This window comes from Neopelma chrysocephalum, unplaced genomic scaffold (assembly GCF_003984885.1).
Source record: "Neopelma chrysocephalum unplaced genomic scaffold, ASM398488v2 Primary Assembly neopelma1_23, whole genome shotgun sequence".
Classification (NCBI taxonomy): Eukaryota; Metazoa; Chordata; class Aves; order Passeriformes; family Pipridae; genus Neopelma; species Neopelma chrysocephalum.
This window is the reverse complement of record NW_020897691.1, coordinates 27,120,755-27,136,634: the sequence shown is the minus strand read 5'-3', so window position 1 is coordinate 27,136,634 and position 15,880 is coordinate 27,120,755. Positions and strand designations below refer to the sequence as shown.

General features: G+C 42.3%; 1 protein-coding gene across 1 annotated transcript in view; it reads right to left on the bottom strand.

Annotated features, from left to right (window-relative positions):
* THEMIS (thymocyte selection associated) overlaps nucleotides 1-10,287 on the bottom strand; it is a 72,647-nt gene extending 62,360 nt beyond the window's left edge. Inside the window, exon 1 of the mRNA XM_027691508.1 lies at nucleotides 10,197-10,287. Within this exon, the coding sequence (XP_027547309.1) occupies nucleotides 10,197-10,287 (91 nt within the window). The remainder of the gene's footprint in view (nucleotides 1-10,196) is intronic.
* Nucleotides 10,288-15,880: the final 5,593 nt, after the last annotated feature.

Below are 15,880 nucleotides of genomic sequence, written 5' to 3'. Positions count from 1 at the left end.
TGAGAAATATGTGTGCATAATAATCCAAAAAAACCTCCCAGTATTTTAGCAGAACCTACAATAAGGCAGCTTATTTACAGTGATCAAATAATACCCCTGAAGGCTGTAATTAAAGAGCTTGTTGTCTTTGAAATCACCTTTTATGGAATGTTACTTTGTTCAAAAAAACCCACATTTATACCCTTTCATAAACTCATCTCTAGTTGACAATCTGTGTTAGCAACCACTGTGATCACATAAAAGCAACCACCACAACTGGTTCAATATCTTTTTCCTTCATCTTTCCTAAAATGTTAAGCAGCCACATCACCATCCTCCCTAACATGAGCCCTTTATTTGATTTATTTCTCGTTATAGGTACAAGAAGAGTATTTTTGTATTAAAACCAACAATATAAAATATAAATACAGTGAATGCCTGACATGGAGAATGTCATTCTTCATGTCAGGACATGTGACAGTACCACTGAGAGAAATATTTTATAATACGATGTAAAACAGTAAAATATCTCAGTAATATGTCCCTTCTTCTTCCCAGCAGCTTAGAGCTCCATTTGGTGACTGCTCTGCTTCACTGATGCTGATAGGAAGTATGGCTCAAAATCAGGCTCATGACTAAACAGCAACAATATATCACTCGGATGTAACTCCCTTTCATCACATACCTCTGGGCAGTTTAGCAGGGAGGGCCAGGCAGAGCAATGCAAGCAAAACAAAAGGCTTGACTAAGGTGGCACAGAGGATTATTTAGCAGGGCTGAAGCTCAAGTCCAGGCTGGCTGACTCCCAGTCTCACTGCCTGTCTGCTACAGGGTGTTGCTAAGCACTTCCAAGTATCCCCTGTTCTTTTTTCATTTTCTCTTCCTTTTTTTTTTTTAAACAAAGACCAAGCTTTTTTTCTTAACAAAACCCAGTAACTTGGGAGGCCAAACACTAGGCATTGACTCCCTAGCCCCATGAGTTTGAATCCTTGAAGCAAAAAATTCTGCCTTTCATCTCTCCGTAGCACTTACTGAATTCATTGCAGCTGGCAGGCTGAGCAGCCTTTGAAAGAAGATCCAAAGAACTGAGAACCTGGCTGCTTAGCAGGGAGATGAAAGATCTCCCTACATCTCCTGAAAGAGTAGAACTTTGTCCCCATGTCCTTTTCCCAGTGCTCCTTTCTCCACTATTAAGTTGTCATCAGTTGCCCATATGGGTGCTGTCTTTCCCCATCAGAGGTGACTGTTTCAGGGGCTGGTGAAATGGTTCTGCTTTCACATAAAGGCTCAATCTCCTGGTGCAGCCATTCAGCCAGCATTACAACAGCCTGCTTTCCCCTATGACATCGCTCAGCTGAAATCACAGTTTTATTAAGGTTGCTGAAGGCTCCCAAAGTAATATGAAGGGCATAATGTAGCTATAATTAGAGTAAATAAAAAAGATAGCATTCTTTACGGGCATTTTTTGACAGCTAGCCAATTGTTCAGAGTTTATGCTCTATGGCAAGAAAAGAGATCTATTTTGAAGTTGTGGGGAGGAGAGTTTTGCTTGATAATTTTAATCAATTTTTACTGAGATTAGGCAGAGGAAAAGCAAACAATTCCTGATGGTGAATTAGTTGTTTGTTGTTTTTTTTCCCCAGTGAAATACCTCCTGAGCACCAAAGATGTTCATCAGCATGCTGGATTTTCCCCACTAAGCTCAAATAAACTACCATCTTGCAGGGAAGAGGCTGAAAAGCATATGCTGCAAAGGGTCTGATTTTTGCCAGCATGAAACCATCAAAAAACAAAAGCTGTAAGATTTATCTTTTGCCATATAATGTCAAACTTTAAATGTCAAATGCCTTAAGTCATTTCAATCATAAAGAACTTTTTTAAAAATTACTTCAGCAGTTTCTAATTTATTCCAGATAGGTTTATGGCCTTTTTTTTTTAATAAACACTTTCTTACGATTTTCATCTATCCAGAGGAGTCATGCTCTCCATGTGGCAGTGGAGCTGTATTGTCTGCAACATCCACTATAATGGAAAGAGCAAGGGAAACCAAACCTCACAATGCAGTATCTTTGACCTTTTATTTGGGTTTACCCCCATGAGTTGAAAATACTGCAGCAGTGAAGAGAATTCCCAAACTTGCTTTTGAACAGCATTAGCCACTGCTTTATAAATCTGTTCATGATTTATTTAATTTTATTAATTTTCTTTGCAGAAAAACTACTTAGAATTAAAGTATGTTTATTGATGTGTATGTTTAACAGAAAAACTATGTTTTGTTGGACTAGGATTAAGAAGGTTGCTTAAGTTAAGTTGCAGGTTCAGGTCAGAGTGTTGAGCACTTCACAGGCCAGAATTGGAAACAATTTTAAGCATCTTCCCCTACTGAGATCACAGCACTCTTCCCCTTGTGCCATTACCATGTGTCCAAGAGAGCTAAGCAGAAACAGTGGACCTGGACAAATGCCATGTTCCTTCATGAAAAGACCAGCTGGTACTTGAAGGAAAAATTACCCCAGGAAAGCCCTGTAACTCAGAAAGAGTGTGGGTCATGGGTTTGTGTATCATGGGATGTTTATCCCAGTGTTATAGGTTAGATATCCAGGAGAATTTTTCTTCCCCCTGCCCCCCACTGTAGGAAAGACAGAGTTTGAATGGAAAGGGGGAAGGGAGTTAATTAGCCTTACAAAAGAACTAGCTAGTCAGGCCCATTCCTCGCTGATGGCCCACCAGAGGCTGGGGGGAGAGGGGAGGAGTTTTGGGAGGGGGTGGCTGGCTCTGCTTGGAGGGGAGAGACGTAGACTGCAGAGTTCGCTCTCTAGAACGAAGATAGAGTCTGTGTGCGGGCAGTTTGGGAGAGGAGAGCCTTGAGGTCGGTTTTCTTTCGCTGGCCTCGGCTTCCTCGCAGGCTGCCTTTGCCTCCGGCCTGAGTTTTGGTGTGTTTTCATCGGAGAGGTCTTTGTGCTCACTGGGAGAAAAGGGAGGAGCCCTGAGACACCGTCATCTGAGGACAACAGTGAATTACGTGGGGGTGGACTGTTTTCCCTTTCCCCTTTCTTCCACTGGGGGAAGGGTCCCCATTATCTTTTCGGCTTCTCCCGCAATCCGAGACCACCCCCCCCAGACCCCCTCCCGCGTGGTGACCGCCAGAGCCCAACAGCGCCCCCTGCAGGTCAACACAGAGCACTGCAGGCTCTGCATCTCCAGCGCCCCAACAGCGCCCCCTGCCAACCGTCATTAGAACTGCGCTAGAAGACAGAGAAGTATTCAGACTTTTTCTTTTGTTTGAAGGGAACTTCTGGGTACAGGACTATTGTTCAGTTGTTTTTATGTTCTGTTACTGTTCTTGCCAATATACATATATCTTTTAATAAAGGGTTGTTATTTCTTCTTTTTTTCCACACTTCGATTAAAGCCCCTTAATTTTCTGAATTTGGCCTGTCTCATAACTCATCCTCTTTAGCAAACATTCCAGTCTCTTCAGACTGAGACACCCAGGATCTTTCCTCCTATGTCATTTAATATAGTTGTCCCATTATCTCCCCAGAGCCTGAGTTTGTGAAAATTGTCTTGATATTTTTATAGGCTTTTTATAGGTTCATGGGAAGGGAAACAGGGCTCCTCCTGCTGCAGACTTCCTCCTCACATCCCTTGGAGGCTCAAGTGCAATGACAGCTGGAGAGCTCTCTTTGCTAGAGGAAACTAGCACACTGAGGGAGCTTCAGCAAGCCAAGACAAGGGGTTGACCCCTACACTGAGACAAACAAGGCAATTTGGGTATTCTGCCTACCTCCTGTGCCGTCAACAGGGAGGCTCAAAGCTGAATGTCATGGAAAGAAAATCCCTACAAAAGAAATCCTTGAAACAGCTTCACCCTGAGTGAAGCTACCCAGGGTCAGATTTTTCTCACTGTGTCTGAATGAGTCATCTCATTGAGGGCAGTAGTATGAATAAAGTGAGCAATATTTGACCCATAAAAGTCAGGGTTTGTTCTCACATTGCATTCACTGAAGGACATTTTCTTTCTTGTTTAGAAGAAAACCTGCTTTTGAAGCAGCTTGAACAAGTGCAGGAGAGTTTTGGTGGTATATATTAATCAAGAAAATTTACCAACATGTTCTGACTACTGACCACAACAGAGAATCCAAAACATCTGTTACTCTGGCTGTACCTAATGCTCTCGCTCCTAATTGCTTAATCAAGAGGAATGGAAACAACTGTGTTCAAGGGAAAACACCCTTCCATTTTTACAGACAGTTTGGCTTCTACCTCTGTAAAAAAAAAAAAGCGACAAATTAGTAAGTGCAAACACTGTACCACAAATTTCACTGATTGCATGTGCAACTGGGAGTCCACCCTGTAAATACACAGATCATTTTTAATGATACTCCACCTCTAAGAAATACAACCCTTATCTTCATCAAACCTGTCCACACTTTAGCCTCTATTTTAAATTATCATGTTGCTTTTTGTAAGAAAAAGTAGCTTTATTAATCCTGAAGAGGCAGCTTGCTTGTTTTATTCATACATATTACAGACTGCATATCCTTGCCTTCATCAACTCATCAGCTTATCACACTTGACAAGGGAGCAGGATTTGTTCCCACTAGATTGACTCAGAAACAGTAAAAAAACCGTTCTATCCTACGTGATCATTTTCTGTTAGTGTTGAGAGCAATTTCTTGTCTAAATTAGGACTTGGGGCAGCTGAGACTTGATAGACAAGGATTCCCCTTATGTTCAGTTTGCGTAGCTACAGCTACAGGGTTAAGAAGACTTTTTGCAAAGAGTTCCAGCACACTGTTGGTGGCCAGCAGAATCAATCACTCCCCTGAAAGGCTTGCAGAAGCGCATGCTGGAAAGGTGTTGTTTCCCAGTCACACATGCAGAGAGAGTGAAATTGAAACTTCAGAGACAGAGAGCGACTGTGGATACGCAGTCAGCAAGAGGAACCGTGAGCCTAAGCACATTCACATTCTTCGTAGTTCACCAAAGTGACTTCTGAAATGGAACTATTCACATGCAGCAAAGAAGGAGAAAATCCCAAAGGGTTTTGTCTGGCATTGCTTCTCACGCAGCTGTCAGAGAGCATGAAGCAGCTGCCCAGAGGAGGGATCCTCACCTGGCAATACTGAGCAGCTTTAGATCCCTTAGGTCTGGAAGGGCATTAAACAAGGATGTATATGTGACCCCACAGTTGCCTCTTCCCAACATTTTCTCCCCACACAGAGAGACCTGGAATTTTCCAGAGCCCCAGAAAGTATAGAGCACCACAGCTACAGCATGCTGCTTCACTGCACACCCAGCCTGGAGAGGAGGAGGCTGCTGGCTTAGAGTTCCCTTCTCCTCAGAGAAAGAGCAGGAAACATAGGGTTTCCCAATCTGTTTCACAGGTCCATTGAAAAGAGGAGATGTCCTGGAACTGCAATTTACACAACACACATGCTGCTTTCACACAGCTGAGCTACAGAGCAGAGCTACCAACTCTCCCTGCACTCTGGCAAGTCTCAATCCCTGGGGGAACGGGAGAATGCCATCACTGATGTGTGTATTTAGTTTAGGGGAATAAAAAAGAGCCAATGTGGGATTTCTGTTTAGGTGGAGCAAGAATGGGAAGGCTGTGGGTAGGCTAATGACAGGAAACACCAACAGAATAGGTGCCTTGAGCAGTTCTACATTTTTCACAATTAAAGTTTGACACTTTTTACTGTTCTGCCACTGGTTAAATTAAGCCTGCAAAATATTAAATTCAATTACCCATAAAATAATTATATCAGTATTAAAACAGACATAAATTTTGCAACATAAAGATGAAAGCCCACACTTGCATGCTATCTGTAAAAATCAGTGGTCAGACAGTACTTACGTCACTAAGTATCAATATTTACTAAAATGTTCACAGAAAGATAGTCAATCAATCAAATCAGTTCCCAATGGAGTTTCAGCAATTTAATTTTTTTAATAACATATTTTAATGAGCTATTAAATTGTCATGTACTTCAGTCTGCACTGTAGTTTCTTCTAATCAGTGCTGATTACTAAGTTATTTGTATCTGGCAGACTTGCTCTCATTTTATAATCAGCATTCCTATTCCCTTTAGAGATTCAACACTACAGTCCAGTTTCTGTAGCAATGACATTATGACTGCAAAGTCCAAAATAATTATTCTGACAGGCATCCCTGGCATTTGCAGAACTACCATCTCCTTTCACTTGGGTTTCTGTTTTCAAACCAGGGATGACAATAATTTTTCTACTTCTGTATGGTCTTTTGAGCATGATGAATGAAAAGCACTTCAGAAGAATTCAGGGCTATTACTAATACCGCATATTCCTGACTCTGCACAGTGTTGGACAGTGGTAGGTGATGACTGCAGGTTGGGGCTCCGACTATGCACCCACACACGGTTGGAGGGAAAAGGGAATAGGAACATGAGAGTATGAACAATCTCCTCAGACCTTGGTATCCTGCCTAGAGGCAAACTTTAGGCTTTAAACAGCTGCACAGTCCAGGTGTAGCATGAAGACCACTGATATCATCCCAGGGAAACCCTTCCCTCTGCTTCAGGCCAGGAACAGATATGCGAACAGGAACAGAACTTCCTCAGAAAGGTGTCTACTTCATAGTATTCACTACCAACAGCAAAAGTTCAATTGCCTATAGCTTTTCTAGCTGAAAGTATTCTGAATGGAAGCAGAGTCTATAAAGTCCTGTCCATTTGCAGTTCAGAGAACTAAAGTTAAATACATAACATTTCACTACTATCAGCAGGAACATAATTTTTTATAGGCTAGTAAAGAGACTAATGGTAGAATGAGTGCACACAGCATACGTTTTCTACTTACTCTCCATCAGGAATGGTAGCAGGCAGGCTTGTGTCCGAAAGCAGAGACCTAGATTGTACTTGGTATAACATGGATATAAAGGCAGAATGGATTATTTCAGAGATGCTACCTTGCCCAAGGCCAAAAAAATTCACACTCTTTCCCTAGAGCCTGATTTTGTAGTTTCTGAGTAAAGTACTTTACCACATGGAAAAAGATACATCCATCTTTACAAAGCACTATGCTTTCTTTATGCTTTCAGAGGTCCTGAAAATCTGTCAGGAACCACAAGGCTAATTTGCAATTTGTAAAATCATTAGACCTACGTGTAGTGTGTAAAAAGTGCTGCTTCCAGACAGAGTAAATGGAGAGTTTCATTCCTACAGCACACAAGGCACTACAGAACAGTAAATGAATTACACTTTGCTGTCTTCTTATCACATAGCTTGCTGGTAGCCTTCTTTGGTTGGCTGCTACAAATTTGATGTGACAGCTCTAATGGATTTAGTAGACTATTATTTACTTCATTAGCCATTCTGTGTACCTGGTTAAGCTGACATTAAGGAACCTTGCCTTTTTGTTCAGGGGTTATAGAGAGGAGAATATATATTAATGTTTACATATATAAAAATTATTGCTATTTTAAATTCTTCCACAGGAAAATTAATTATGCCTTGTAATTGATCAGTTTCAAACAATCATACGTAATGCTTTAAAAACAGATCTTCTCCTTTACTGTCTGCCTGTTGTGCTGAGAATGATTACAGATTCAGGAAATCCCACTCCATAAAACCACTCAGCTGAGCAGGCTGACTGTGTAGCCGTTTGGGAGCTACTACAATCAATGCACAAATGCTCAGATTTGGTCCCTGCAACCACAGTAATAAACCCATGTTCCCCACTGATGGACCTGCCATTACCCACACTGTGATTTCTGGTGTACTGCACGGGGTAAGAGAGATCAAAAAGGCTGTCGCAGGGGTGGGGGAATCTGCCTGAGGAAGGGCTGGAGAGTGGTTGCCCTAATGGAACCTTGAAGTGCTCAAAGTAGTTCATTCTCCTGTTTAGCAATATAACAGGAGCAACTTCAGACTCTCTTTGAAGCACTATTCTTGCTTCAGAAAATTCGACATAAAACACAATGCAATCACAGAACAGTATGTTCACCCCTGCTGTCAGGTACAGAAAGGAGCAAAATATTCAGGAGAGATCTGACAGGGACAGAGAGCTCATGGAGGGAGAGAGAGGAAGAGAGGGCCCGGCCTGAGAAGGTCTTTTGTAGCCCTAGATCCTGCAAGCCTATCAGGCACCAAGTGTCTTGAGCATCTCAAACTTCCTCTGAAGCAAGGAAGAAGAGGAACCAACATAAGTGTGCTATGGGATATTGGTGTTCTAGGTACTTACTAGTATTCTTGGGATATGTTGACTGTGAGGGGAAGGAGCCAAGTAGAATGTCTGTATCAGTCTTGCATGTTGTATTAAGCAAGAGACACATGCACCTGTGCTAGTGCTGCATCTACTCTGCAGGTGGAACATGTATGAGTACAGCTGAGAAGCCACCAGGAGCAGAGGACAGGAAGAGGTGATGCTGCTGAAGACCAAAAAAAGCATCAGAGCAGCACACTTCTTAACGCAAATATTCCCGGGTCTTTAGAGCACATACCACCCCCTCACAAGGCTGTGCAGGCACTTTTATTATAGTCAGCTAATAGCCTTTTTGTCTCACATGTGAGAACACAGCTGCAGAATGGTCTGTGGGCTAAGTTGCCACTAGTTTTTCCTCCTCATGTGGAAGAGTTTACACAGTACGTGGAAGCACAAACTGAAATACCCCAGCTACAAAGATTAACTGATATGAATTTTACCATCCATGAGCAGCAGGTTGGAACTCAGAAATATGCAGACAGCTGGGCTACTATAATTTTATCATTGTATTTTTTACATATATATACATATCTCACAATATTTTGTGTACACATATAATACACATATACGTACATGTATATGTACACAGATGTACATATATATACAATTTGTTTTCATATCACTTATGTTTCCTAGCTGTGTGGAAAGAGACAAATATGGTGGCTACTCCAACTTAAGGATGTGATCTTCATTTTTTAAATTTCAATTCCACTCCTCATCACTTAGGTAGTAGCTTCCTTATCAGGAATTTAATTCAGTCCCATCTGTCAGACCAGTTTAAAACATAAAACTTGAACAAAGATCAGAAAAAGTGTATTTTCAAAAGTTTCTGGTATTTTTAGTTATGTTTATTTTCCAGAATACCTTTTTGTATATTAATACTATTCATGTATCCAAGGCAGTTTCCAGAGCAGCCAGAATGGGCAAGTGGGACAAGATGGACAGTTGTTGTTGACATGACCATCACAGACTCAGTATGCCTTTTTCCATTTTCTTTCTGCCCCAAAAGGCTGTTCTCATGGAGGGAATAATTGTCCATTCCAGACACAGCTACTGATTGCTGCTCAGATGTTCCATGGCCACTTCCTGTCTCCTCCTACTAAGGACCAGCATGAGGATTTTTAGATTGGTGTAAAGACAGATATTGTGGATGCTGAAGTGAGTATTTGGCCGAAGCTGAATCAGACTTCAGCTCATGTCATGAAACCCTCTCTGTCTTATTTAGCTGGAGCCCAAGTTTTCCCTTGCAGTGGCATGGAGGTAATTTTCTTTTCCTAGACTGATACATGAGCTTGACATGATGTTTTTGCTGTCATGGAACAAAGCCCATGCCCTGACCAAGAAAAGTATTTTTCCTTCCAATGCAAGCCTCTTTACCACCTTTCCATGGTGTTTTGTGTGCAAGCAGAGCCCAGCACTAAAAAAAAACATAAAAAAGATCTGCAGCAGGAAGACACAGTAAAATATGTCACCTGTGTTGCTCATACCCACCACTTTGTATTACTGCACCATCTGAAGTATAGCCAAATGCAGGACAGAACTTGAGGATAACCTTATAGTCACTCACGGTCACCTTCCAGACTCCCTGAGCCAAAAAGCACCTCTTCATGGCAGCCCTAGAAGTGCAAGCTGGCTTTAATCAAATAAACTCTGTGAAGCGATTTGTGGTTGCTGGATTGATGGCTCTGTGTAAGAGCAAAGCGAATTCATGTCTCATTCCACTATTCTTTCCAGGATACAACGAGGACTAACTATATTTTCTTCTTCACTGCCAGTGAGAAGACCAAATACACACCCTACCAAAGACATTTTCAAAGCCATTGATCAAACACTCATTCTTCAAAGTGAAAACTGGGAAACTGCTAGAAGACAACTCCATCAACATCTTCCCTCTGCCTCCCCCACATTCTCATCAGAAGGGGGGCCTGATATCAAATACAAAGCCCTGACAGAAAGCACTCGATGCTCACCTTGGAAATAGACGCCTGATTGGATTTCGAGGACCCTGGGAAGGGCTCTGGGGTCCAGAGAATGAATGAACTTCTCCAGGGTAGAGGCCATGGTCCGCAGCAAGGCAGCATGTGGGCTTGGCACGTAAAGACCAGTGAAAAGCTTTCGAGGCAGTAACACTTGCAGCCTGGCGCATGCTGTGCTCGGGAGCGCTGTGGGGCTCCCCGGCGGAGGGGAGGAGTGGCACGGGGAGGTACTTCTGCTTCCTTCCCTCTGTGGCTGCTTCCTCCCATGGGTGCAGCTGGACTGGGGTGAGGCAACTGGTGGTCCCCTCACCCACACCCACCCAGGATCCGTGCCAGGCTGGGAGAAGGAGGAGGGGGGGTTGCTGTGGGTACCGGGCTTCGGAGGGGGCAGGGCGATCTGCTACAAAACATCATTTTGTCAGTGATGGTTATTGAACCTGTGAAAAGAAGATACTGAATATCAGCCCTGCCTAAAGTGGGAGAAAAACATCATGTCTGGGTGGGGTTTTGTTGTTTTGTTGTGGGGTTTTTTTCCCCCTTCTGGAGCATGGCAAAACAGTTTAGTGTTTGTTCACTTCAAAATTATAAACAGCCTTTGAAGAAAAGAAATTAACCATTTTGCTGTCTTAAATATTTTGTCTGGATTTAAGACATACAAATAGAATACAAATGACTTCATCATGTAAATGGACATTAAGAAACAATGCTGTTATGCAAAATGGCCAACATTTTTTAATGCCACCAGCAGTTTGTGGGAATTTGAATTTGAGATGCTGCAACTGGGAAAGAATTTTAAGAGACTACAGCCCAGTACCAAGTGAAAATCAGACTGCTTTGATGACAAACCCCCAGCACTGGTTCCAACTCTGCTATTCTGAGCTTGATCAAGCATTGTTATTGCTGGAGTACTCATCTGAAGAATAAGGTCATACTAAATAAGCAGCAGACTCAGATCATGAGGAAGGTTGAAGTGACTGTGATTTCATGTTTCCTTACACTGTTCTCCTGTCTCCCTGAGAAGTCAGGGAAAGTAGAAAGCATGACATTGTGACAAAAGAGTGAGCAAAATAATCGACCGTTTATTTTCAAAAAGTTTATTAGGTTCATTTCACCAATATGTAATATTTTGCAGGAGGCAATATTACTCACACACTAAAAATTTCACATATTAAACTCCCAAATTCTTATTGTGGGGGCACAGGCCTTTGAGCTGCCACGCTAACTATGGAGTTTGAAGAGTTTCTTACCTTGGTCTTAACAAATATTTCTACAGAGAACATGAAATAGGTTTTCTAAGTGGGGAGCCAGCGGGTGCAGAGCAATAACAGGACTTTGGATCTAGGAGTGACAGGTATTAGTAAAAGCCAAACTAGAGAACATGCACAGCCAACCACTCATCAACTATTTTAATACAATAGATTCCTTATTCTCCCCTCCCAACAAAATGCATTTGAAATTAAACAAATATAATTGATTTGGTAAAGAGCTGGGAAAATCACATGCATTCAGTGGTAGTCAAAAGACCCATATTGTAAAAAACTGGTTCTTACAGGCACAAAGCATTGAAATGTATGAGTGGTTTCAGTTTTTTCAGTGGGACATCTTTATATGTTTAAAGATTATGTGCAATTCTAGGAAATCAAAGCCAATTTTCTTGGTACCAGCTCCCAGGACTGTGAGGTATTGTGTCAGTGCCAGCAGCTGGACTTTATCCATAGACCAAAACAATGTGGACAGGTAAAGAACCCCTAAAGCTATTTCTACAGTTCGTCAATTCAGTTCTATTTGGCTCTTCACTTTGATAAGACTGCCAGGAACAATACTACAAAAGAACATCTAACATGAATGGCAAGTGCACATACAAATTAATAAAGGCTTTCAAAATTGCTTGAATCCAACAGAGCAAATGTACAAACAGACATGGATTTCATACAAGAAAAATTCAGCACAAAACCTGTTTTATGTTGGTGAATCCAGAAGTTGAGCAGCATGAAGAAGGCAGCTGCAGCTCTGTGCTCTCATGGCCAACCAGAAGTACGTGTTCCCAATAGGCACAGACACTCACATAGACATATACAGCACCTATACACATAAGTACACTGCCAGACACACAGAGAAACCTAGACAGAAACCACAGCAAACACCAACTGGCTGATTGATGTACTAGTGGGAAATATACATATATATATATATATATGTATATATATATATATATATGTGCAGTGAGGATGCCTGCAGTAGCTGGACTTAGGCACAATCCACCCAGTAACTGGCCTCTGATTCTGCTGTCACTGGGGCATGCAAGCAGCCCTCAAGGCTCAGAGCCTCATGTCTCAGTGGGGAGAGGAGCCTCAGTGTGCTGATGGCTCTCCTGTGATGTGCCTGGAAATACCGTGGAAATACCTCTGGGGTTCCCCCACCCATTGTTTCCCCTCTCTGTTCCTCTGTGTGTGCAGAGTCCAGCTTTTTATCACATAACCTAACAAAACCAATCATCTTAGTTGCAATGAAGGAACTATATATGCACTTGTCTGACTGCAATTTAAATCAGGAATGCTACCCACTGGTCACATGTGATCAGAGGAGTGCCCATCTCTGCTAACACATAGACTGGTAAATGAGGACCACTGATCTGCTCTCCAAATATTCTGCAGGAGCTTTTTCCAGTTTGATGTGCAATGCCAAGTGCAGAGGAAAATATTTTGCCATCTCCAAAACATCCTTGATCCCAGAGTGGAAAATCATCACATTATCACCATGGACTGCTGGTAATAAGGGACCATTTTGAGAGATTATTATATTGCAGACTAAATTCTTAAGAGGATCTTGACTTAGAAAAGTTCCTTTTGCTTTGTCCAAGTTTCAATACTGAAGATTAGGACATGCTCCTGAAAAATGTATATGGTACTGAGAGGAGGCAATATCTGAGCCTATTCTTCCCCTACTGAAAGAACAGAGATCACAAACCTCTCCTTACTGCACCTTCATTTCTGAGTTATTGTATTCTTCCCAAAGAGCCTATTGGAACTTCAGTGCTACCTATGTCCTGTGTGAATCTGCAGGTAGCATTCAGCTTGGCCACTCCATCTCCTACTGCCAGCAATGGGGTGAAATCAAGTCAAGCAACTACACCTGCAAGAGCCAAAGCGACCATGAGTCCTCATGCAGCCATGGTGTTGGCAACTCCAGCTGCTCTGGAAGATGCACACAAACAGGGACCCACATCTCCACATGTGGAAATGCCTCTGATTATTGTCCCAGAAGGTGGCCAAGAACAGTAGGGGAGTGTGCCTGAAAAATAATGGTCTGATAAGTCAGAAGAATGGACACATAGGCAAAACAAAGAATTTTGAAAACTATATCCAAGAATATTTTTCTACCTTGCTGGTGAATATTAATTTGGTTTAGTAATTGGTTTTCAGAAAATCAATAAAATGTTCCAAGTTTCCAAAGAAAATCAATTCTGAGCCTGTGAAGGTTTGCAATATGCTTTAAGCTCAGATCATTCTCTGGATAAATGCAGCCATTAGTTGAGCTAGTTGAAGGTAAACTTTAAAACAATCCTATAAATATGAAACTAGGCATTATGTTAACAGAAAGATATGTCCCATTTATTGAGTTTATAAACATAAGGGAAATGTATTTGATACTTGATTTGGCAGAACTGTAATTCCAAAGAGGAAGATGCTTTATGGAAACTCAGAACAACCAGGCCCTGGGAGGCCTTGGAATCCAGTTCATACTGAAGTTCCAGCATATCCAGCACAGCAGCACTCAGTGGTGGTGTGACTCTGTTCAGGCCATGATGGTCCACTGTCAGTCTCCACTCACCACTGGACTTACACACTGGCCATATAGGAGTATGAAAGGGTTAGCGAGTCTTGCTGGCCACTCCCTGGCTCTCCAGTTCACAAGTCATCTCATGGATGGGGTCACAGAGTCCCAGTTGGTGTGGTATTGCCGATGGTGCACTGTTGTAGTAGCAATCAGTACCTGTTGTTCTTCAGACCTCAGCAGTCCCACAGCAGAAGGGTCCTCTGAGAGACTGTCTAAGTTCCCCTGTTTCCAAAGCAGCTATCCCAAAAGCCCAACAATGCCCTTTTGGGTCCCTGAGGTAATCTATGCCAAGGATGCACGGGGCTTCTGGGTCAGTCATAATGGGGTGTTTCTGCCATTTGCTCCCAGTCAGGCTCACTTCAGCTTCCAGTACAGTCAGCTGTTGGGATCCCCCTGGCACCCCAGAAATAGAGATACTAGGAGTTTCTGCCCCTACGTACCTTGATAGCATCAGGGTGCATTATGTGCTGGTAATGGGCTCTCAAATGTAGCACCCATGATAAGGGTAGGAGAGCAACAGTGAATACACATCCCAAATGACTCTCACTGCCCTCGATGTTATCGTATCATAAACTGATATCACACACTAGAGCAACAAAGCAATCCTGGTCCCTCTCCCTGCTCTGAAAAAGATCACTGTGAGCAGTATATACGGGAGTACATTCAGAGTTAGGTCCCATATCCACAGGAACAGACCAAGCAATATTGTGACCAGTGACTCCACACCTAATACAACAAATGCTTAGATCAAATTAGTTTCCAGTCCACTCTGGGCAGATCTGTTGTTATCTCAACACTTCATACCCCACATTGGGCACCAATTAATGTTGTCATGCTTTAGGAATGGTATTCTCCAATTTAGTACTCCCACTATAAAAAATACACGCGTCTCCCCCTCACCCACCTCCAATTGCAGGCACAAAAGGCAAGGATCACAGGTTGAGATAAGAACAATTTACTGGAAGCGGCAATGAGATAAGAAAAGGAACAGTAACAACAATAGTAATAAAAAAGTATACAAAAGAGAGAGTGATTAGTGTGCAAAAATGCTCGCCATGGAGCCCATGACAATAAAGAATTCTGGACAGCTCCTCCTGCCACATTTTCTCGACTGGAAGGAACCCCTTCTCCTTGGAAGCAAGAGTCTCTCTTCCCTGTTCCCAGCAATGATGTGAGATGGTATAGAATAACCTCTGAGTCCTAGACACACCTCCTCCCAGCTACTGTAAAAAAATTAACGCTTCCCTGAATCAAACCAGGACGAAGTTGGAAAGTCCACTTGTCATTAAAAATAAAGTAATACTAAACTGTAGGGAATTCTCCCTGACACAGGTGCATTGAGCTGTGAAATAATCTCTCAAGGGAACAGGTGGACACCAGGGATGTTTAGGCCTTGAATAAATATAGGACTATAAAGCACCATCAAGAACAATTCTGATAAAGAAAAGGAGAGATGATATATCGATGATCACCTGTAGTGTCACCTTTCATTTATAGGAACCTAAGTCAAGTGAACAGTAGTATACTGAAACTTCTCCAAAGGTGAACTGAGCTTAAAAAGAAATTGCAGAGACTTTCAAGAGCTGTGATCTTCCTCTTCCAATCAGCACTGGTTCTGGTAACATCACTCAGGTTTCATGCAACCCACCCAAGAAGCACAACACTGAACTTCCAGTGGTCCTTGGGGTGTAAGATGATGATCTCAGCAGCTTGAGCAAGCTGTCCCTAACATAAGAAAAAAATCTGACCTTTACAATGGTACACCTGGATTAGTCCTGGAGAGACAGGGGCTGAATAGGCTAAAGACCTAATTGAAACATGAACTGTTGTAACATGAGTTA